Genomic DNA, 21,873 nt, shown 5'->3' with positions numbered 1-21,873 from the left:
GAGCGTAGCCTGTATGGACCCCGTTCAGGAATCGCTTTACCAGCAGAATACCGGAGCGATGCGTACTCATGCATTATTACGTGGGCATAGAAATGTCAGAAATTTCTAAGTGAAGCCAACGAGACCGTTTAGCCAGAGTCCGAGCTAAAGGATAAAGTTTGACGTTCAGCAGCGACCAAAGACACCTCTGCACCAACAGTGGTCATATTTTCAAGCCTGATATTCCTTGTCCAGGCCTAGTCTCATTCTCCCAACTGCATCCCCAACCCACCCCCCCCCCCCAAAACTGTAGTGTTATTTTTTCCAGTGATTCATCTCCTGTAAGAGACTCAGTGGGGGCATGAAGCACTTTATAGCTTACAGATGTGAGAAAGCCGGCTTTGCTGACAAATAAATAACTAGACTTTTGTTCCTGGCATCTATCTCTCAGCTCCACAGGTAAAGGGTTAGGATGTGGCGTTCGGGCCACACAGTCTAATGAATCGCTCACTGATGATCCCAGGAAGAGCATGTCACACAAGACTCCATTGTTCTCTGTCATCAATACTCACCTCCCAATTGGTACTTTTGCCGATATACACAGCACTGAGTCTATGCAGACCTTTGATGTTGGATAATTCCATTTAAAGCTACTTAATTTCATTTTAGATATTGAACAACTTTGTATGTGTTATTACATTATATTCTTAAATTATCATTGCAACCCTAATGAAATGTCAAATGACCACTATGACTGCAAATAAAATACAAAAGTCGAATAAAAAATGTAAATCATTAGAGCAGAGCTTTGTATAAATTGTAATGTATTATATAACAATTATACATGCAAATTTCTATCAGCATAAGACAATGTTGCATCTGATAATCATGTCTGTTTTAAGATAAGTTAGGCTGTCAATCAACCGCAAACTACAAAGTATAAAATTAAGCTCGAAAGATAATAGCACGATTTCTTTTTCTGTGTGCAAGCTGATATTTTTTCCTGCTCTTTTATCAGACGCGAGTCTCTGCATGGTGCTGCCAATGACATTTCTCCAAAAACCGGCATATTTATGGCATAGATAGTAAAGCCATTTGTCATTTTATTGGGCAGGAGAAAACTCACCATTTAGATACAGGGGGTGATTGGAGGCCAGACCTGATAGGGCCGCAATGAGCAATTTTAGCCAGGACACTGGGCTACCATCCCTGCTCGTTCAAAAGCTGCCCTGGGATCTTTTATGACCTCATGTCATCTGAAGGATGGCACCATTTCTCCAGAACTGGGACCCACACAGAATGCAAGATGGACTAATCCCTTACAGCAACAACTCAGCTTTCCTAGTTGGTCTCCCACCCAAACACCAGCAAGGCCCAAACCTGCTAAGCTTCAGATGGATCACCTGCTCCAACTGCGGCTGGCATGTCTGACGACTGTAAGCGAGCATTTCTCCGAAACACGATTGCGAGGGGCAAACCTGGACGAGCTGTATTTTAGCATTATAATGAACACATAGGTCACCCTCAGTGCAGCTTTTTAAAAATTTCTCATAACACAGGTAATTTATTGAGCATGTTAGAATGAACGTTATGAGGTGCTCATTCATTTTCAACAGCTGCACACCTCAAAGTCAAATTCTGAGTGATAAAAGAGAGAAATATATATCCCTAAATAAGACAGCTGTTATTTCCTCACTACTGGGTTTTGGATTGAGATGATCTTGGAACTAGTTTATTTCCTCCACGTTGCACATTTTGGCAGTCATTGTGACAATTCATTGTTCTATGTAGAAAAAAGTCCACAAATGTCTGGAGAACCGTATTGCAAACCAGTCAATCGCTTTTCACGTTGTAGTTTTAAAATCTGTGGCGTTAGCAGCCTCTGCTGGACTAATAAGTAACGGCTCCCGTGAATTTAAAATAATCTCACCCTCTTTAAATCCACACACTCGGCAGAAGGTTGTGAATAGCTTAAGAAAGCATGCATTAATAGCATAATCTTTCAATGTGTGTGCATTTCATTCAATGCAGAATTTGCTAATTAATCTGGCCTTGTACTGCAGTAAGATTATGGCTAAACAGCTGAGTGGTTTGAATTGGGGAAGTGAGTTTTCTGAGAATTTTAAATATTTTACTTATTTTAACATGGGTTTCCTTCTGTACCCAAAGAAATGCAAAATCACCAGATGCAGATCAAAATGTTGGCTAAAATGTTTTTTTGTGATTTCAGGTCAATACCATACAATACCATACAATACCATATTTTACTAAACTATTCCTGTTTTTTTAAAGGCAAAACTTAGTAAAAAAAAAAAAGTAAAAAATAAAATAATGCATTTTTTTTTATTAAAAATAAAACAATGCTAGAATACACAGGTCTTACTGGGTTAACTACATGTATAATGATGATATGCTTATCATGCTGTGACACATCCCTTTTAGGATGTACACTGACTAGTACAGTTAAATTTTCATGGGGTCTCTACTGAGGGCAGGAGAGCGGTCATCTTTGCCAAGTTCTGAAGCCTTGCGAAACCACTGTGGATTGTTGCATCGTCTGCAAAAGACCAGTGGTGCTTCTGCATGGTCTTTAGGAAGCCCTCCTTCTGCCTGGTGCCTAGCACTCCAGATCTACAGTCCTCCTTTACATAACGTCTTTTAGTTGGATTCTGTGCAATTTTGCATTATATTTTTAAAACACACACAGAGTGGTACATTTCAGTTAAGTCCTACTGAAAGATTTAGAAAAAACACCCCTTATACCATGGAAACAGTGGTATTGCAGCAGAATTAATAGAAATTTTAGTAGCGTACATGCATATGTTAAGGCATAAGCAGCAAAATGTTTAATTGCTATCCAGTTATATCATATAAATTAAGTATTCTACTTGTGTAGGGCACCTGAACACAAATAGGCTGCCTGCAGCGAATAAGTTTAGTATTGGAAGTAATGTGTTTTATACACCATTTTCTTAAAACTATTCATACAAAAGCGGATAATCTGTGCAAACACATGATTTAGCCATTCAGGCCTTGATTAACTGTTACAGCTTCAATAGGCCGCTGTCAAGTGGCTTGGAGTGCTTACCTTCTGGGGAGACGGCGATCATTAATGCAGAAGACGCTGCAGTACTGCATTTCTACCGACAGATGTCACCAGTGCTCCTTGTATTTTCAAGTCAACTGATACTTCATCAGCAATGACAAAATGTGCATCACATTTCTGTTTATTTAATATGTTTATTTATTGCTCAGATTAAAACTATTCAGACACATCCATAAAATGTGAGTATAATACATTGATTCTCTAAGCCAGGGGTGTCCAACTCCATTCCCGGAGGGCTGGAGCCCTGTGTGGCTTAGTTCTTTCCCGGTTCCACCACAAATGATTCAGCTCAAGAGCTGTGTGATAATTAGCACAAGGAATTAAATCAGGTGTGTTAAATGAGTGTAAACCCAAAAATGTGCAGGGCTCTGGCCCTACAGCACTGGAGTTTGACACCTCTGCTCTAAAGCATGCGGCTGTGAATGAAAAGGTCTTTTTTTTATAGCAATAGACAAAGGATGACTACCGCCCTTTAGCGATTTAAGCTTGCATCAACGTTGCTGATGTACATTTATTTAAACAATGTCAAGGCGTCTACTTTAATTTCCTGAGCTACATAATTACGCCTAGGGTTGGGTGATATGGCAAAATACACACACTCCTCACTTGCCGACCGAGTTCCATTCCAAAGACTAGGTCCTTAAGTCGCCTCTAACCGATATTTTAAGCATACCATCTTGAGATATTGCTTTGATGTCACCTTTGCACCTTTTATAACATTTTTGTATGTTTTGTTAGCTTTGTAGTTTTCTTTTTTTTTTCCTTCATAAATTTCGCGATAGCATCGTAAAAGTTCCTCCATTTGCCATTCCACTTTGAATATTCAACATTCGGGTCCGTACCCTCTACTTCTAATATAGCTGCATTCACTTTCTTGTACTGTGGGGTGCACAATAAAGTACTAATTTATAGACGAAGTGCGTAGCCTTGGAGATTGCTGAGAAAGGGCGATACCAGATGAGATACTTGACACAAATTCCGCACTGTAGTTCGCACGACCAAAGTTCTCCTACAGCGTAAAATGCCGACTACGATACCAATACCAACTGGTGAGAGAGCTGGTCCCGAGTCTGGGCGGTCGGTAAACAGGTAGGTCGTTAAATGAAGAGTACCGATATTTTATCGCGGTATTTTTTTCATATCAGTCAATATCATAATAATGCCGATATAATTCAAATCACTATTTATTTACTTAAAGACTCCATTCTTGCTTAAAATTCCCTTTGAATCTAAATCAAGGGGAATCCTATGTATGAAAAAGACCACAAATTTATTGGACAGCAAAATGAAATCAAATTTTTATACACAACCCACGCAGCAAACTCCTTTTTCTGACTGCCTCGCTGCTCCTTGCCGGGAACGGATTTGACATTGCTGATGGAGTTGCCACCTGGGATCGTACAAGGACAAATGTACGTAGGGTACATTTATAAATACTATAATGTTTGGCTGACTGGGGGATCCCGGCAGCGACAAGAAACGAATCAGGCTTTGGTTGAACAGAATCGCTCTTTATTTACGGCGCTTAGGAGGATTGAATACAGACACACGACACCCTCCGCTCACGACACACACTGCCCACCGTGCCGACTGCCCGGACCGCTCCAACACACGGTGGCCAGCACTACCTACAAGAATCAACATTACACATGACATTATATACAGTACAATAACACGACTGATAAAGGAAACTATATCATTTACAGGGCTAGCGAACATGGCTGACGGGTACCTCCAGTGCGGAAATACTAGGGATATACGTCCCTCAGAGTTTGCCGTAGTCTTGACCTCTGGTTGCCTCATGTCCCGGACTGAAATGTAAAATTATCGAACCAATACGGGATGTGATTTGTACCGTATTTCTTCATACTGAAACCCTAATTGCTGGAGTCTGTGAGTCTATTGGATGGTGGTGCTTAGAGTTTGGATATAAGTTTGCAGCATTTCCAGTTCCCGTCGGCACACGGCAGAATTTACAGCGCACATCACCAGTCTGTTGCGTGTCAGACTTCAAATTGCCAAAGTACTGGCCCACTAATGACGTCGTTTTACCTTGTTCCTTTTTAAGGAGATGATGTGACTGCTGAACTGTCACCTTCTCCCACGTCCCAGACACCAGCCAAGTTAACACCAAGAAAGTGTTCAGTTCTTTCATGATATTACCAAAGCAGTAGCATGTGGCGCGCTCTGCTAACTCCGTCAACCTCTCTGTATGTTTATTGGCTCTCCGTTCTTAAAGGACTACCACATGATTGGTTGGAATGGCATATTGGCCAACATTACATTGCATCGTGACACATTACACAATGTCTAAAGTTTACCTCTTTTGCATGCAGTGTACCTTGACTAAACGACCCTGTAAAACTAAAATTAAAGCAATAGTGAAATTAATAAATAGCATTTCTTCCCTCCAGTAGCCAGTGTCTCTCTGGATTTTAACACAGATATACATAAAAATTAAAATTTTTCATGGGTAGAAATGCCTTCTTGCTCATGGAGTTTGAGACGCTCCCTGCAGAAAGGGACTCTCACCTCATTGCCTTTGTTCCCTCTCCTGATTTAGTGGCACTGGTGCATCGCTGGGAGGATCTCCTCCCTGATTTCACTGCTGCATTACGCACGCGCCCAAAATAGACCCCCCACCCCCTCACTGCTGTATCCCGGAGCTCCTCACACCCAGCTGAATCTGCCCCTTCTCTCCCACACACATGCACACACAGAGACAGGCATACACGGCACACACGCATACACGGCACACACGCATACACGGCACACACGCATACACGGCACACACGCATACACACAGAGGCAGGCATACACGGCACACACGCATACACACAGAGGCAGGCATACACGGCACACACGCATACACACAGAGGCAGGCATACACGGCACACACGCATACACACAGAGGCAGGCATACACGGAACACACGCATACACACACAGACAGGCATACACGGAACACACGCATACACACAGAGGCAGGCATACACGGCACACACGCATACACACAGAGGCAGGCATAACACGGCACACACGCATACACACAGAGGCAGGCATAACACGGCACACACGCATACACACAGAGACAGGCATACACGGCACACACGCATACACACAGAGGCAGGCATAACACGGCACACACGCATACACACAGAGACAGGTATACACGGCACACACGCAAACACACAGAGGCAGGCAAACACGGCACACACGCATACACACAGAGACAGGCATACACGGCACACACGCATACACACAGAAGCAGGCATACACGGCACACACGCATACACACAGAGACAGGCACACACGCATACACACAGAGGCAGGCATACACGGCACACACGCATACACACAGAGGCAGGCATACACGGCACACACGCATACACACAGAGGCAGGCATACACGGCACACACGCATACTCACAGAGACAGGCATACACGGCACACACGCATACACACAGAGGCAGGCATACACGGCACACACGCATACACACAGAGGCAGGCATACACGGCACACACGCATACACACAGAGGCAGGCATACACGGCACACACGCATACTCACAGAGACAGGCATACACGGCACACACGCATACACACAGAGGCAGGCATAACACGGCACACACGCATACACACAGAGGCAGGCATACACGGCACACACGCATACACACAGAGGCAGGCACACACGGCACACACGCATACACACAGAGGCAGGCACACACGGCACACACGCATACACACAGAGGCAGGCACACACGGCACACACGCATACACACAGAGGCAGGCACACACGGCACAAACGCATACACACAGAGGCAGGCACACACGGAACACACGCATACACACAGAGGCAGGCACACACGGCACACACGCATACACACAGAGGCAGGCATACACGGAACACACGCATACACACAGAGGCAGGCATACACGGCACACACGCATACACACAGAGGCAGGCATACACGGCACACACGCATACACACAGAGGCAGGCATACACGGCACACACGCATACACACAGAGGCAGGCATACACGCCACACACGCATACACACAGAGGCAGGCATACACGCCACACACGCATACACACAGAGGCAGGCATACACGGCACACACGCATACACACAGAGACAGGCATACACGGCACACACGCATACACACAGAGGCAGGCATACACGGCACACACGCATACACACAGAGGCAGGCATACACGGCACACACGCATACACACAGAGGCAGGCATACACGGCACACACGCATACACACAGAGGCAGGCATACACGCATGCACACAGAGACAGGCATACACGGCACACACGCATACACACAGAGACAGGCATACACGGAACACACGCATACACACACAGACAGGCATACACAGCACACACGCATACACACAGAGACAGGCATACACGGCACACACGCATACACACAGAGACAGGCATACACGGCACACACGCATACACACAGAGACAGGCATACACGGAACACACGCATGCTCACAAAGGCAGGTATATGCATGCCAAAGAAACATCCATTTTCAATTTTTCAAAAACACAAAATAATGAAAAGATTAGAGGAATTTTAAATCAGAAATAAAGCAAACTGATAAACAGATAAACTGAATTACTATAATATTGTTTTTTACCAGTTCAGCAGCACGCCCTGTTCACTAGTTTAGTTGCAAACCTGCAAAGCCAGATTCTCTTATTCTCCAGGGTGTGATACAGGGTAGAAAGAATGGATTTGTTTTGAACTTTTATTTCGGATTATATCACTGTTCACACAATCGACAGTTAGAAAGTATAACAACATAGCACCTTTTACCTGATGATTCACAATAACGGATGACACTGGGAAATCACCTACAGTCTTCTGTTTAGGCTGACAGCATACAGCAGGAATCAGCAGTGAGTACTTACAACCCCTGCTTGGTCATGAGATGTAATTTACACAAGAAAAGGGGTTCAGTGCGTGCAGAACAGGCCCCACATAAGCCTCAGCTGGTGGATGGGATTTCTTGAGGCTAGTCTGAAGCAGCTCGCAGCCCAATTCTCTGGTTACAGCCCAGTTCTGAGTTCTGTTACAGGTTCTTACACGGCTGAGACAGGCCCAGATACCCTTACTGTGCTGAGGCGCTTCAATCTGGATCCGGCCCGCTGGGTTCAGAGGACACAGTGGCGTAACTGAGGGGGATGTGCAGCCCCACCACAGGCCCAACGGTGCTCAGCCAAGAGACAATGTAGTTCAGGCTTCTGCAAAAAGGTAGGCCAATAAGATGGGCACAACTAAATAATCTGCCCAAAAGAAGCAGGATGGATCTATGGATGGATGCACGCATGGATCTGTGGATGCATGGATGGATGGATGCATGCATGGATCTGTGGATAAATGGATGGATGGATGCATGCATGCATGGATCTGTGGATAAATGGATGGATGGATGCATGCATGCATGGATCTGTGGATATATGGATGGATGCATGCATGCATGGATCTGTGGATGCATGGATGGATGGATGCATGCATGGATCTGTGGATATATGGATGGATGCATGCATGCATGGATCTGTGGATGCATGGATGGATGGATGGATGCACGCATGGCCATGCAAGAAACTCACCTGTTTTGGTTGCGAGCTGCTTCAAGCACGGGGCTCATAAATTCCTGTGTTCGGCAAGGGTGGAGAGCAAAGAAGGGCTGCCCAAGAAGGGGGTGTTCCTTTACATAGAGGAATAAAGGGGAAAAAGGCAGAGGGAGAATGATGTAAGCAGGCATCACTTTGTTCTATCCATAGTCATCTGCCCATGTGCGGGAGTCTAGGTTACTTTGGAAACACTTTACCCAGCAAATTTAGAAAGTAACCTGAAAAATTCTGGTGATTGTTTACTTTTTCAAATCTGCTTCCTTAACAGTTATGGCACCCATTTCGCATCACGTTTTAGCTTTATCACAACTTTGCATTCTTGGATCTGAGTCCAGCTTCAGGTACAATTCAGATCGCAACTTAAACACTTTAGGTGATTTCATCAGTCTCTACTCAGACAAAATATCACCTCACTTCTTCATGGTCAATGTTCAACAATCCTTGTTCATATCATCAGTATAAACAGAAACTAAAGATTCGGTAATGGCTGTCAGCATTAAACATTACATACAGTTGAAATAAAGCCAAATATAACTGTAATCAATAATATGTCAGGGTATACCCACTTCCAAATGGATTCTACACTAACTGTTAGCTATTTTTTGAGCTTGACCTTTATAAAAACTATATTAAGTTCACAGCATATTAAAAACTCCTGACACAGCAGCAGCTCAGTACAACTGAGTACCAAGGCCTAAGCAAATTGGTTGTCACATCCAGCACACTGCTTAAGACAGATCACTGTGACTTTCAGCAGTCTCTGCCATGAAGATCATCCTGACAGCTAGTGTATGAGAACATAACTTGAGTTGTGGAGGCTTTGCTCTTGGAAAGATATCTGGCGCTATCATGCTCATGCTCAGGGGTTCGGCTCGACCCATTAGTTCCAGTAAAGAGATCTGCATACAGCACACTAAGACATTTTGGACAATTCTATGCTTCCAACTTTGTAGGAGCAGTTTGGGGAAGGAAGGCCCTTTTCTGTTCAAGCATGACTGTGTCCTAGTGCACAAAACATGGTCCATAATGACACGGTTGGGTAAGTTTGGCGTGGAAGAACTTGACTGGCCCACACAGAGCTTTGACCTCAACCCATCAAACACCTTTGGGATGAACTAGAACGGAGATTGTGAGCAAGGCCTTCACGTCCATCGTCAGTGCCTGACCTCACAAATGCTCTTCTGGAAAATTCCCACAGATACACTCCAAAATGTTGCGGAAAGCCTCCCCAGAATAGTGGCAGTAGTTGCGAAGGAAGGACCAAGTCCATACTGATGCCTAATTATTTAGTACGTGATGTCATGAAAGTTCTTGTAGGTGTCTTGTAGAGCCAGGGGTCCCAATACTTTTGTCCATATAGTGTTTAATATACATAACTGCAAAATTGAGATATTTTGAGGTAAAATACGTGAAAAAGAATTTTTGGCCATAATAATTATCGCAGATTACTTTTGGCGATTAGCTACGTCGTAGAACTTTTCAGGGAAAAAACTGAGCATCAAAATCCAGACCCACAAAAATAGCAGGCTGTCAGTTGTGCCCATAAAGATCATGATGATCTTGGCTAAAATGTAGCTTTGTGAATTTGTAATGCACAGTTATTATATCAAGACAAGACACTTAATCAGACGTAAGGAAAGTGGGAAGGATGGTGTCAGAGCAACAGCAACTTATATCTTGGACAGCCCTGTCGCCTCCTCCCACATCTAATCCTTACTCCACCCCCACTTTACCCTGCCCGTTTGTGGATGAAACGGTCCCCTCCAGAATTACTGCCACCTGTGGGATGAGCTGAAGAGGAGCTTCCCCAAGCGTGGGCCTCAAAATGAGATGAACGGCCTCAGATGCCTGGGCGTTGTTGTCCAAGCTCATTACACATAATACCAAAAATAATACAAGAATACTCCGAGCGGTTACCTCTGGGGGGGGGGGGGGGGGGGGTGGGGGGGCTGCGCGAAGTATTACATCAATGGTTGTCAATAATAGTGGTGCACATATTTGAAAAAAAATATTTGTTTTATGATCATTTTTTTTCCTTTCAATTATTTTACTTGTTAACAGTTGGATGTTTGTTATATGTTTTGAATGAGCGATCAAGGGTATAAACAAAGACTTTTGTTCACAGCTCATTTCACATTTATTTACCAGGGATGCCAATAATTTCGGAATGGACTGTACGTCACTGCAAGCAGCATTATTAGCTCATGGCCACAGATACTAGGGCGATCGGCTTCGCAGAGCTCATTTGCATAAATATATGCTATTGGGTAGCCGTTTCCCATAAGCGGGCACAGGAAAGGATGCCAGTCACTCACATGGGGCACGAGCACCTGCGTACTCACTTAGTCACACACTACCAGGAACTGAAACGCATTAAGTCACCTGACTTCTGCCCAGAATGGGGGAGGGATTTAAACACCTAGCCCTGGAATACCAGGCCATAGTGTCACCCCCCACTACATCATAACTATTCGAAATCTTTATGTCTTCAAAAAGGAAAAAAAAATAATTGTGCGTTCCCTACAGAGAGGCGCAAATAGACCACAGTAAATGAAATATTTCAATACGGTTCAAACCCTTTGAAATATTCAATGGTGATGATTCTTTAACAGTCCTGTAAGAAAAATCCTATACATCTGTCACGACTTTTGTTAACTTTTTTAATTTTGGAAGCCTTCGGAATTGCTTTCACCCTGCTATTAAAAAGCCCTGCTTTTCCTCCGCAGTGTGCATGTGTGTTGCAATCGCTGTTTTTGCTCTGAGTCACCCTCGGCGGCTCTCCATTAATAATCGCAAAAGATGTACCGTCGCGGTGAGAGCGTCCATTGAAATGCTAATACGGCAGCAGCGTACTGGCAGTGAACGCCCACAGCTCCGCAGAAATCGGCACGTGGGAGCCGTCTGGCCCCCAACCCACTGTCCCTAGCGGCACCGCAACTGCAGGTATGAACGGGCGGCTCTTATACTTTCCACTTGCAACAAAAACGCTTCCAAGGCCAGCAGACGATTTAACCTGCCATTTTGTTTCGCTGAGCCTGTTTCCTGAATACCTACACAGCTGCTCTGGTCTGTTCAGTACAGTCGTTTTATTCTTATTTCAGAATAAACACAAACTGGCAATTCTTTTATTTTTTTTGCAGAAATTGATATAATTTAAATTCTTTTAAAATGTCCTTTAGAATAGATTTAAAGGTCATTAGCAGATGCGCTACAGTTCCGACTGCCTGTATTGCTGCTGTTATAATTCAGGAACACAGCGATATGAAACCCCCAAATACATTACAACTGATCCCACCCAAGTCAGTTACTTTGCTCACAGAAACAAAATGCTAAAACGTCTGAACAACCTGAGTATGTGTAATGGTGATCTAAAAAAAAACTTTCTAAAAAAAAAATCATTTAATCAATTACCTTGTTCTGGGTTGCAGGGAGGCATTGACCCAGTCCCTGCACACGAGGCTGGGGTGGTGGGCTGAACAATACTGGTAAAAATTCAAATTGCGACATGAAATGTTTGCAATAATCCAAGCATATATTCCCTACCACTCATCCAGGTCAGTCATTGGGGCAGCAGTCTTACTGCCCACAAGGAAAACCAAGCTTTTGCTTAACACAGGGACCTAATGGCCCACAGCAGCGGGCCCTGCACCCCAAACTTCCAAAGCACCCCCCACAGCACCCTGAGGGACACAATTGTATGCTTTCTAAGTCCATAAAACACATATAGATTGAATGGGCAAACTCCCATGAACCCTCCAGTACCCTTGTGAAGGTGAAAAGCTGGTTTAGGGTTCCACGACCAGAACAAATTCTATATTGCTCCTCTTGGGTCTACTAGACCTGCCTGGCATTTCCCCCCGCTATATGATCCAACTCAGGACCAGGTGGTGACCAGTGAAAGCTCAGCTCTCCTCTTCACCCAAGCGTCCAAGACACTCAAATTGTGTCTATCACAGAAACCCAGTAACATAGCACCACTCGGAGTCCAGACTGTGCAGGTCATTCCTCTCAGTCACACTCTTCCAGGTCTCTCTGTCGTTATCCATATGAGTGATAAAATTCCCCAGTAGAACATCTTCCAGCAGCCCATCTGAAGTCTGCAAGAAGGCTGGATAATCTCAACTGATGTTCAGTGCATAAGCACAGACAACAGTCAGAGCCTGTCCCCTGACTCAAAGTCAAAGGGGCTGCAACACTCTCGTTGTCCAGGGTGAGCGCCAACATGAGCCCAAGCCATGTGCTGAGTTGAGCCCAACTATATCTAGACGGCACCTTCCGCAGCAGCTCAGGCTCCTTTCCCGCCTGGGAAACATTCCATGTTCCTGAAGCCCATTTCGGTAGCTGGGTATCAGTCTCCCAAGACCCCTCCCTAAGAATGCTGCCAGACCCACAATGCATTGGACCTTCATGACTCCCCCTGCATGTCGTGGCCCAAAGGAGAACGATACCACGAGTACTTCTGGCTTGTGGCTAGAGGCCCAAGCACCGCTTGCCATCAAATTCCATGTCAGGTCATGAGGCTTCTGGTTCCTTGTTATTTTTGCAATAAACAGTGTTATTGTTTTGTAATAGATATTGAGATATTTATTAATTGAAAAAGGAATTGATAACTTACCAAAACAAACTATAGACATCTATAAACAAATATATATATATATACATCAAACAAATATAACATCTGCCAAGAGAGTCTGTAAAATAAGTCGGTGGTTTTGCCACAGTAGTGTCAATGAATCACTTCTGCTCATTATCGCCTCTATCGACTCCAAAGACAATGTCCTGCTTTTCTCCTCCTCACTCAATTTTGCAAACTTTGCAAATTTTGCAAACAAACCGAAACACAAAAACAGCAAGGACAAAAATGATTATGTGTGCGTGCCAAGCTCACGCAAACACAGTGGAGGTACACTGTGTCACCCCATAAAAAGAACAGCAAATTAGCACAAGATAGAGACGACTTCCAATCAAGAAAAACCATAGTAGGACTTGGGAAAGAGAGCAGGAACGGCCTTGTTAACGATTTGGCTTCAATTAAACCAGTGTTTTTTTCCTTTATGGATATTTCCGCATATCATGCTACTGTTACTTACATTTTACCAAAAATTCCACCTTGATTTCCTTGATGTTGTTTTAGCTTCTTTTGTTGTTCATCTCGAGTGACGTTACGCAAAAAGGAACAAAAAAAACTAAGTAGCTAAATTCTGCTGACGCTAGGAAGAGCCGTGCTGGGATTCGCTGCCCTTTTAATTGTCACTTAGGTTTATTAGCACATTCTAAATCCCTAACCAGCTGAATAACCCTCCACAACCCCAGTACCCCCCCCCCCCCCCATCAGGTGCTCTAAGCAGATGTCATAATCAGGCACCACGGAGCACCCAGCGAAAGTCAATGCTGGGTTTAGGCAGAGCAAAAAAAAATATAGAGGTAACTAAATATTGTCGCCAGGTGGGAAGATAATGAAAGGCAGAGGGAAAGAAAGCAAAAAGGAGAAACAGAGGGAAGCTGGAAAAGGAGAGCAGGACGCACCTGCTGAGTGATGGAGTCCCAGGGTGCATGTAGGAGGCGTTGTCTGTAATTTGAGTGAACGCCATCCCAAATCTCTTCTAGGGACAGCGATCGGCCATCTACAATTGAGAATGAACCTGGGGTTATTATTTTTTATTTACTAGCAATGTAGATCACTTAACATCGGGAGGAGACCAACATGAACACAAAACTTGACACATATACAGAGTTAAAGCAACGGTACCACCTGCTACGGGATTACAGAATAACCATCTCCAGTTAAGGCAGGAGGCAAGGGGTTAATGAAAGGGATGCCACTGAACAATGGCCGGCCGCTGCCCATTTACCTAGCGTCGAGGCTCTGAAGTACAACATCGGGGTCTGGAAGCTACTGGAATACAGCACATGGTACTCATAGCGAATCACAGCTGCCGCACCGGGGGGCGCTGGTGTCCCTTCTGCATCATCGGGGCCCCCGTCCTGTCAATAGCGGGGGAGGCAACCATTAGTGCTCACTCATTCTTACCCTTATGTCCACCTCAATGGTCAGCGGGCATTTTACTGCACTCCAGAAGTTGTCAGACATTGACCAATAACACAAGATGTAGAATAGAGGATTGTAGTCGTGGATTAAATATGCACAACTAAAGATAGCTTTAAACCCTTAAAATATGAAAATAAGCAGCAAACATTTTGGAGCTGTTTTATGTATAATATAATTCAAATGAAATTTCTGTATATATAAGCCCATAACCTACAGCCGTGGCCAAAAGTTTTGAGAATGACACAAATATTAATTTTCACAAAGTCTGCTGCCTCAGTTTTGTTATGAAGAGTGATCAGATGAATTGCAATTAATTGCAAAAGTCCTCTTGGCCATGAAATGAACTTAATCCCAAAAAAAAACCCATTTCCACTGCATTTCAGCCCTGCCACCAAAGGACCAGCTGACATAATTTCAGTGATTCTCTCGTTAACACAGGTGAGAGTGTTGATGAGGACAAGGCTGGAGATCACTCTGTCATGCTGACTGAGTTAGAACAGCAGACTGGATGCTTTAAAAGGAGAGTGGTGCTTGAAATTCTTCCTCTGTTAACCATGCTTACCTGCAAGGAAACACGTGCAGTCATCATTGCTTTGCACAAAAAGGGCTTCACAGGCAATTATATTACTGCTAGTAAGATTGCAACGAAATCAACCATTTATTGGATCATCAAAAACTTCAAGGAGAGAGGTTCAATTGTTGTGAAGGCAACCAGGGCGCCGAAGAAAATCCAGCAAGCACCAGGACCGTTAGCAGTGCCAGGAAGTCGATTCGGCTATGGGATCAGGACACCACCAGTGCAGAGCTTGCTCAGGAATGGCAGCAGGCAGGTGTGAGCGCATCTGCACGCACAGTGAGGCGAAGGCTTTTGGGGGATGGGCTGGTGTCAAGAAGGGCAGCAAAGAAGCCAAGAAAAACAGTAACTTCTTATAACCATCCAAGAAGAGATTGGTGAGGAACAATGCAACCTTTTCTAGCATGATGGAGCACCGTGCTTTAAGGGAAAAGTGACAACCAAGTGGCTCAGACAACAAGACATCAACATTTTGGGTCCATGGCCAGGAAACTCCCCATAAGTCAGGATTTGGCCCAGAAGTTGATTGACAGCAGCCAGGGCGAAATGCAGAGGTCTTGAAAAAGGACCAACACTGCAAATACTGACTCTTTGCATAAACTTAATGCAATTGTCAATAAAAGCCTTTGACACTTATAAAATGGTTGTGATTATACTTCAGGAAACCATAGAAACATCTGACCAAAAGCTCTACAAACACTGAAGCAGCAAGCTGTATGAAAACCAATATTTTTGTTATTCTCAAAACTTCTGGCCACAACTGTACATATAATGTAAAAGTCACAAGCACCAGTAGGTGACCCATCTTAAAAACAGTTGTTAAATATCAATCTCCGATACAAAACAGACAACCAAACAAACATTCTCTCCGATAGTCTTCTCCTCCACAAAATTTTTCTGGAAATATTACAAGTTCGTGAAGTGAAAGAGTGGATTTTGGTGGTCTCTGCTAGAAAAACATCTCTGATTACCACCCTATATAAGCTTGTCATGTCTGCCAGTCTTAGACAGGACTCGAGTAAGGCCATGTGTTCGGTGACAGTATAGTCAAAACCCAACTGTCAGGTCAGATATCCGTCACACGCTGACAAATTGTTTTCCTCTCCCAGGCGCTACACCACCCAACGTACAAGCTCTGTGCGTGAACATTCGCTGAGGAGCTCTGGTGTGCCCATTACACATGCACGAGAAACGCACTTCCAGTAAAAAGCACAGATGAAATTGCAGAAATGGAAGCGATCTGACATCCAGCAGTAATGATTGAGATGTGGTATGGTTTTCCTGCGTTCTGCAATATCAGAACAAGCCCTAAATTAAGTCATGCAGATCATGTGCATCCCTGTACAGAGGTGGAGGAGAGAGAGAGTTCTCTTCTCGTCCTTCGATCGCTTACGGACACCTTATCTGCCGACTCACGGCGGCGCTGAGAACAAACAAGGAGGCTCAGCTCTTTAGGAAACTACTCGCTTTAAATTCATCCCTCTGCCTCATTTTGATTAATTGGCTGTCGGAGGTCTTAATAAAATATTCGTAAACTAGAAGCAGCAAACCAATAAGGAAGATAAAGGGGGGGGAAAGACATTACGAACAGGGCGAGCTACCTGCTTCGCCCTCTGAGAAATTCATTTGCTGGCTTTTTCATAACGTCCGTTTGCTTTTGTTTGGCGAGTCAGCCCCGGTGTGTTTGCACGAGGCAGTGGAGCGCAGCGAGGGTGACATCACCGCAGCTGGGTGACCTCATACCTGCGCTCAGGTTAATTAAAGATCTTGTCCTCGCCACACTCCTCATTACCTGCGCATTCCCTGCCCTCTCGCAGGGGTGCCTGCCGGCAGATGGCTCAGCCAGGACGGCGCAGGTGAAGGCAAGGGCTTCATCTGCTCTTGCAAGGCCCACCTTGGGGGGGAGAGGGGGGGGTGTCACCATCTCACTGTGTCTGGAGTGACAGCTGCTTGGGTTTCACATCCGACTACGCTCAATATGGCCAAAAGCAAACTGGCAAGTTGTAGAAACAATGACGTACTCGGCACTGGCATCCGCTTATCTCACTCCACCCCCCACCCCCCACCCCCCCACAACCTTGTTCCTCTTCCCCAGATATGATTTATTTCAATATTTCATTCACCTGTTCACTGTGACCAAACCACACAGTCACACCTAAATAAATGACACGCAACAACCTGATCAGATGGTAAACATACCTGAGAAGAGAGCAGATACACAGGTAGTAGCAGTCATATACAGACCGAACATAAATACCCTAATAAATGACAAAGCAAAAAAAAAAAAAAAAAACATGGGGAAATCAAGGACCAGTATGAACAATGCAGCCTTTGAGAAAACTTTGCCTTCATCATAACATTCTGCAAAGATTCCTTCCATTGGTCCAACAGAGAGGTGAAGTGGCTAGTGTGTAATTTAAGCCAAAGAGTATCCTGGTTTCTATAAGGGATAAAAGCATGTTTTGCATCGGTACTTTTTGTCTGAACTTGTACCTGCAGTACCTGTGAGCATGTTGAGACAAATACCCCTACAATACAGTCTTAAAACTAGAAAGGGGGGCTGCTGGAAACGACATCATTGTATTGCCAAGCCGGCCCCCTCCATCCATCTAATCCATACTCGTCCCACACTCACCAACCTGTACAACTTCAAAAAGTACTAGATGGATCAAAAATGTCACCACCAATAAATGTGCTTTTACTGAATATTCTGAGTCCTACCTGTGATATGTAAGGATGAAAGTACACCTGTTCACTTATTACACATTCAACTTACATGCTAAATGTGCCGAATCATTCCACACCAATTAGGTATTTCTTTGTCTCAATGTCAATGTCTTAAAATATAATTTATATTATTCATATTTTTAAATACCTACGTATTTATATTCTATTTATTTCTTCCACTATGACCCACATTTTCCAGGAAATATCAGTAGTAAGTTTAACATGCACTAAAGGTATAGACAGGGTCCATAGATAGTCCCCCCCCATGCACAAGTAACAGACACATTTATTGTAGAAGAACTATAATTTGTGTGTACTTTCCACGATTTGAACACAGAAGCTCTGTATCATTAGAGCAATGTTGTAACTGTTAAGCTACAGGAAACATAATACTATGCTTTAGTTTAACGTGTCCATAAATTACTAAACTCAAGTGCACAATTGAACAAAAGTGAACTGAATAAAAAATGTCCACTGTATAATGAAAATATTAAAACCCACTTTACCCACTCTCCCCACATTTCCAAAACAATGAAAAAAAAACTGCAGGTTGGGGAATCTAGCAACGAAATAATATCAGGGATGGGAGCGCTCATGCATCTGGAACGCGACACTCAGCCTTTCGGACACACGCAAGAAATCTTATGGCAGATCTATATTATTTCATTATACACCTAAGATTCCGAGTGGCATGGTGGTGTGGTGGTTAGTACTGTCGCCTCACACCTTTGGGACCTGGGTTCGAGTCTCCCCCGGGGTACTGTGTGTGGAGATTACATGTTTTGTGTCATGGGGGGGGGTTTTTTCTGGGTATTCTGGTTTTGTCCCCCACCATCCCAAAACATGCTGAGGCCAACCGGAGCTGTCAAACTGCCCACAGGTGTGCGAGTGCCATGCGATGGGTTGGCGCCCCATCCTGGGTTGTTCCCTGCCTTGTGCCCAAAGCCTGTGAGATGGGCTCTGGACCCCCTGCCACCCTGAAAAGGACAAGTGGTTTCAGAAAATGGATAGAAAGCTAAAATTAGCTAGATGAAAAGCATCGGGGTAGTCTGCAAACCCAAAAGACTATTTACAAGGTAATAAAATCGTTATGTGCATGCAGACTTGTCTCATATTGAAAATCTTACTTCTGACAGCTGCCTAAAGCTGGCAACCCCGATAATTTTAATTTTATTGTGGAATATTCAGAAAATCATTTTGCATCCCACAGTTTTAGAATCACTGATCTGTACAATTTTCCTGGGAGGTTTGCAAGAGATCCGCAGAATATGTTTAGGTGACAGATGGCTGTGTCACAAGATGGTGGCTGTAGCCACTGTCTGTGCCTGGGGCTGCCCCCTGTCATGAAGTTCCAATTTCGGCTTGATTTGGGGTCTAACATGGGGGAGTTTTTCAGGTGTAGATATCCATCCATATAAATGTTGCTGTGAAGTGGTAACAAGATATGCCAAAGATCAAATAGAGTAAATACAGTAATAACAGAGTTATGCTGTTCTTGAGGATGACCCTAGGGATAATCCTTGTTGATAATCATCTCGTCCTTCTCTTTGCTTTCACTAAGTGTTATTGCTTCTTTTTGGTGAAATTTGTCTTTGCTTATACAATGAGCCTGCGAAGTTTGGAAAAGATTGAACATATAATTTGTGTCATCATGCTGACAAGAACAAGGACCTGAGCTGCCCTTCTCTTTGCCATCCCTCTGCAACAGAGCTTCAGTTATAGTGAGATGTGTCTCAAAATTTGACCATGTCCAGCACCCCTGTAACATGCCGGCAAATTATGAAAAAGATCTACAAGATGCTTTCAGAGTTACTGTGTTCAGAAGACCAAGTGTCTTCTACAGTTGCTGTTTCCAGCCTCCACACATTGCTACTCATTGATTTTTTTTTTTTTTTTTTTTTTTTTGGGGGGGGGGGGGCATGGTGGTGCAGTGGTTAGCACTGTTGCCTCACACCTCTGGGACCTGGGTTTGAGTCTCCGCCTGGGTCACATGCGTGTGGAGTTTGCATGTTCTCCCCATGTCGTCGTGGGGTTCCCTCCGGGTACTCCGGTTTCCCCCCACAGTCCAAAGACATGCTGAGGCTAATTGGACATGCTAAATTACGCATATGCAAGTGAATGCTGCGAGTTCCCCCTGCAATGGGTGGCCCCCCATCCTGGGTTGTTCCCCACCTCATGTCTATAGCTTCCAGGATAGGCTCCAGCCCCCCCCCCCCCCCCACAACCCAGAGGATAAGCAGTTTGGAAAATGGATGGATGACTTTTGGGGTAATTTGTCTGAAAATAAAGATCAGCTGTATATCCATACAATGTTTTGTGAAGCAGTAATAATATCAAATATTTTTGACTCATCACATTACAATATGTCTGCTTCACTACTCCGTTTGCAGTCACTATGCAGGGCTGCTTTATTTCTGGGCCAAATGGTCTCAGTTCCATTTTATCACTCATACATGCTCTGCAAAGTATGAAAAAGATCTGTAAATGTGTTTGACTTATTTTAATTACCGTCACACTGGCCTTTGTTTTGCATCACTGCTTCAATTTTGTATTATTGTCTTAATAAGCAAAATGTCTGTGGTGATGGAAAAAGTCCCAAATCCATATATATTCCCCAGTGTCCGGGGAATAGAAGCAGCCAGCCTGGTTTGTTTCAGTACAGCAATTTCATAACAGGCAATTACAGTTAGCTCCATATATATTTGGACACCGACACAAGTTTTACTATTTTACCTGTTGACTGAAATATATTCCAATTGAAGTTGTATAATGGGCATGGACATGAAGTGCAGACTCTCAGATGTCATCTTAGGGTTTCCACACTCAAAATGGATGAAGGGTTTAGGGGTTTCAGCTGGTTAACATGCGCCACCCTCTTTTTAAAGGGGCCGAAAGTAATTGGACAATTCACTTCAAAGCTATTTCATGGACGGGTGTCGGCAATTCCTTCATTCTTTCATTATCAATTAAGCAGATAAAAGGCCTGGAGTTGATTTGAGGTGTTTTGCTTGCGTTTGGAAGATTGAGGTGTGAACATGCAACATGCACTCAAAAGAACTCAGTATGCAGGTGAAACAGGCCATCCTTAGGCTGCGAATATTAAGAGTGGCAAAATCCAGAGTTTAGTAGAAAAGAGAAGGAAGGAAAGAAGGAAGGAAGGAAAGAAGGAAGGAAGAAAGAAGGAAAGAAGGAAAGAAAGCTTTGGTGAACTCAGCAACGCAAAAAGGCCTGGACACACATGGTGAAGAGAAACCCCTTCGTAATAGTCAACCAAGTTAAAAACACTCTCCAGGAGGTAGGCGTGTCAATATCCAAGTCTACCATAAAGAGGAGACTGCATGAAAGCAAATACAGAGGGTTCACTGCAAGATGGAAGCCACTCATAAGCCTTAAGAATACAAAGGCTACACTGGACTAGATGCAAAAAAAAAAAAAACATCTAAAAAAGCCAGCACAGTTCTGGAACAGCATTCTTTGGACAGATGAAACCAAGATCAACCTGTATCACAAGGCTGGAAATAAAGTATGGAGAAGGGCTGGAACAGCTTATAATCCAAAGAACACCGGATCATCTGTAAAAGATGGTGGAGGCAGTGTGATGGCCTGGGTGTGCATGGCTGCCAGTAGCACTGGGTCTTTAGTGTTTCTTGATGATGTGACACAGGATGGAAGCAGCTGAATGAATGCTGAGGTGTTCAGAGACACCATGTCTGCTCAAATCCAGCCAAATTGATTGGGCAGCGTTTCATGATACAGACGGACAATGACCCAAAACACACAGCAAAAGC

At 44.1% G+C, this 21,873-nt stretch overlaps 1 protein-coding gene and 2 long non-coding RNA genes across 5 annotated transcripts in view; 1 reads left to right on the top strand and 2 right to left on the bottom strand.

The window, feature by feature from the left end:
• Nucleotides 1-4,575: 4,575 nt before the first annotated feature.
• Nucleotides 4,576-5,887, bottom strand: LOC125745948 (uncharacterized). Its single transcript, XR_007398813.1, has 2 exons — nucleotides 4,818-5,887; nucleotides 4,576-4,713 (listed from the first exon to the last, which is right to left on the bottom strand). It is a non-coding gene; the product is annotated as an uncharacterized LOC125745948 (long non-coding RNA).
• Nucleotides 5,888-6,172: 285 nt separating this feature from the next.
• Nucleotides 6,173-6,803, top strand: LOC125745950 (uncharacterized). Its single transcript, XR_007398815.1, has 2 exons — nucleotides 6,173-6,250; nucleotides 6,768-6,803. It is a non-coding gene; the product is annotated as an uncharacterized LOC125745950 (long non-coding RNA).
• A 1,029-nt stretch (nucleotides 6,804-7,832) lies between these two features.
• The window catches only part of atg10 (ATG10 autophagy related 10 homolog (S. cerevisiae)), a 40,117-nt gene continuing 26,076 nt past the window's right edge, over nucleotides 7,833-21,873 (bottom strand). For 2 of the 3 annotated variants that reach the window (XM_049019275.1, XM_049019276.1), the window contains exons 4-8: nucleotides 17,151-17,252; nucleotides 14,588-14,720; nucleotides 14,262-14,359; nucleotides 8,712-8,809; nucleotides 7,833-8,342 (exon numbers count right to left, since the gene is read on the bottom strand). In XM_049019275.1, coding sequence (XP_048875232.1) covers nucleotides 8,228-8,342; nucleotides 8,712-8,809; nucleotides 14,262-14,359; nucleotides 14,588-14,720; nucleotides 17,151-17,252 — 546 coding nt within the window. In that variant the 3' untranslated portion in view covers nucleotides 7,833-8,227. The remainder of the gene's footprint in view (nucleotides 8,343-8,711; nucleotides 8,810-14,261; nucleotides 14,360-14,587; nucleotides 14,721-17,150; nucleotides 17,253-21,873) is intronic. The other variant, XM_049019277.1, reaches the window with a different exon arrangement.

The sequence above is a fragment of the Brienomyrus brachyistius genome, chromosome 7 (assembly GCF_023856365.1).
Source record: "Brienomyrus brachyistius isolate T26 chromosome 7, BBRACH_0.4, whole genome shotgun sequence".
NCBI lineage: Eukaryota > Metazoa > Chordata > Actinopteri > Osteoglossiformes > Mormyridae > Brienomyrus > Brienomyrus brachyistius.
Note: the sequence above shows the minus strand (reverse complement) of the source record. Positions and strands in the feature narration are given on the sequence as shown.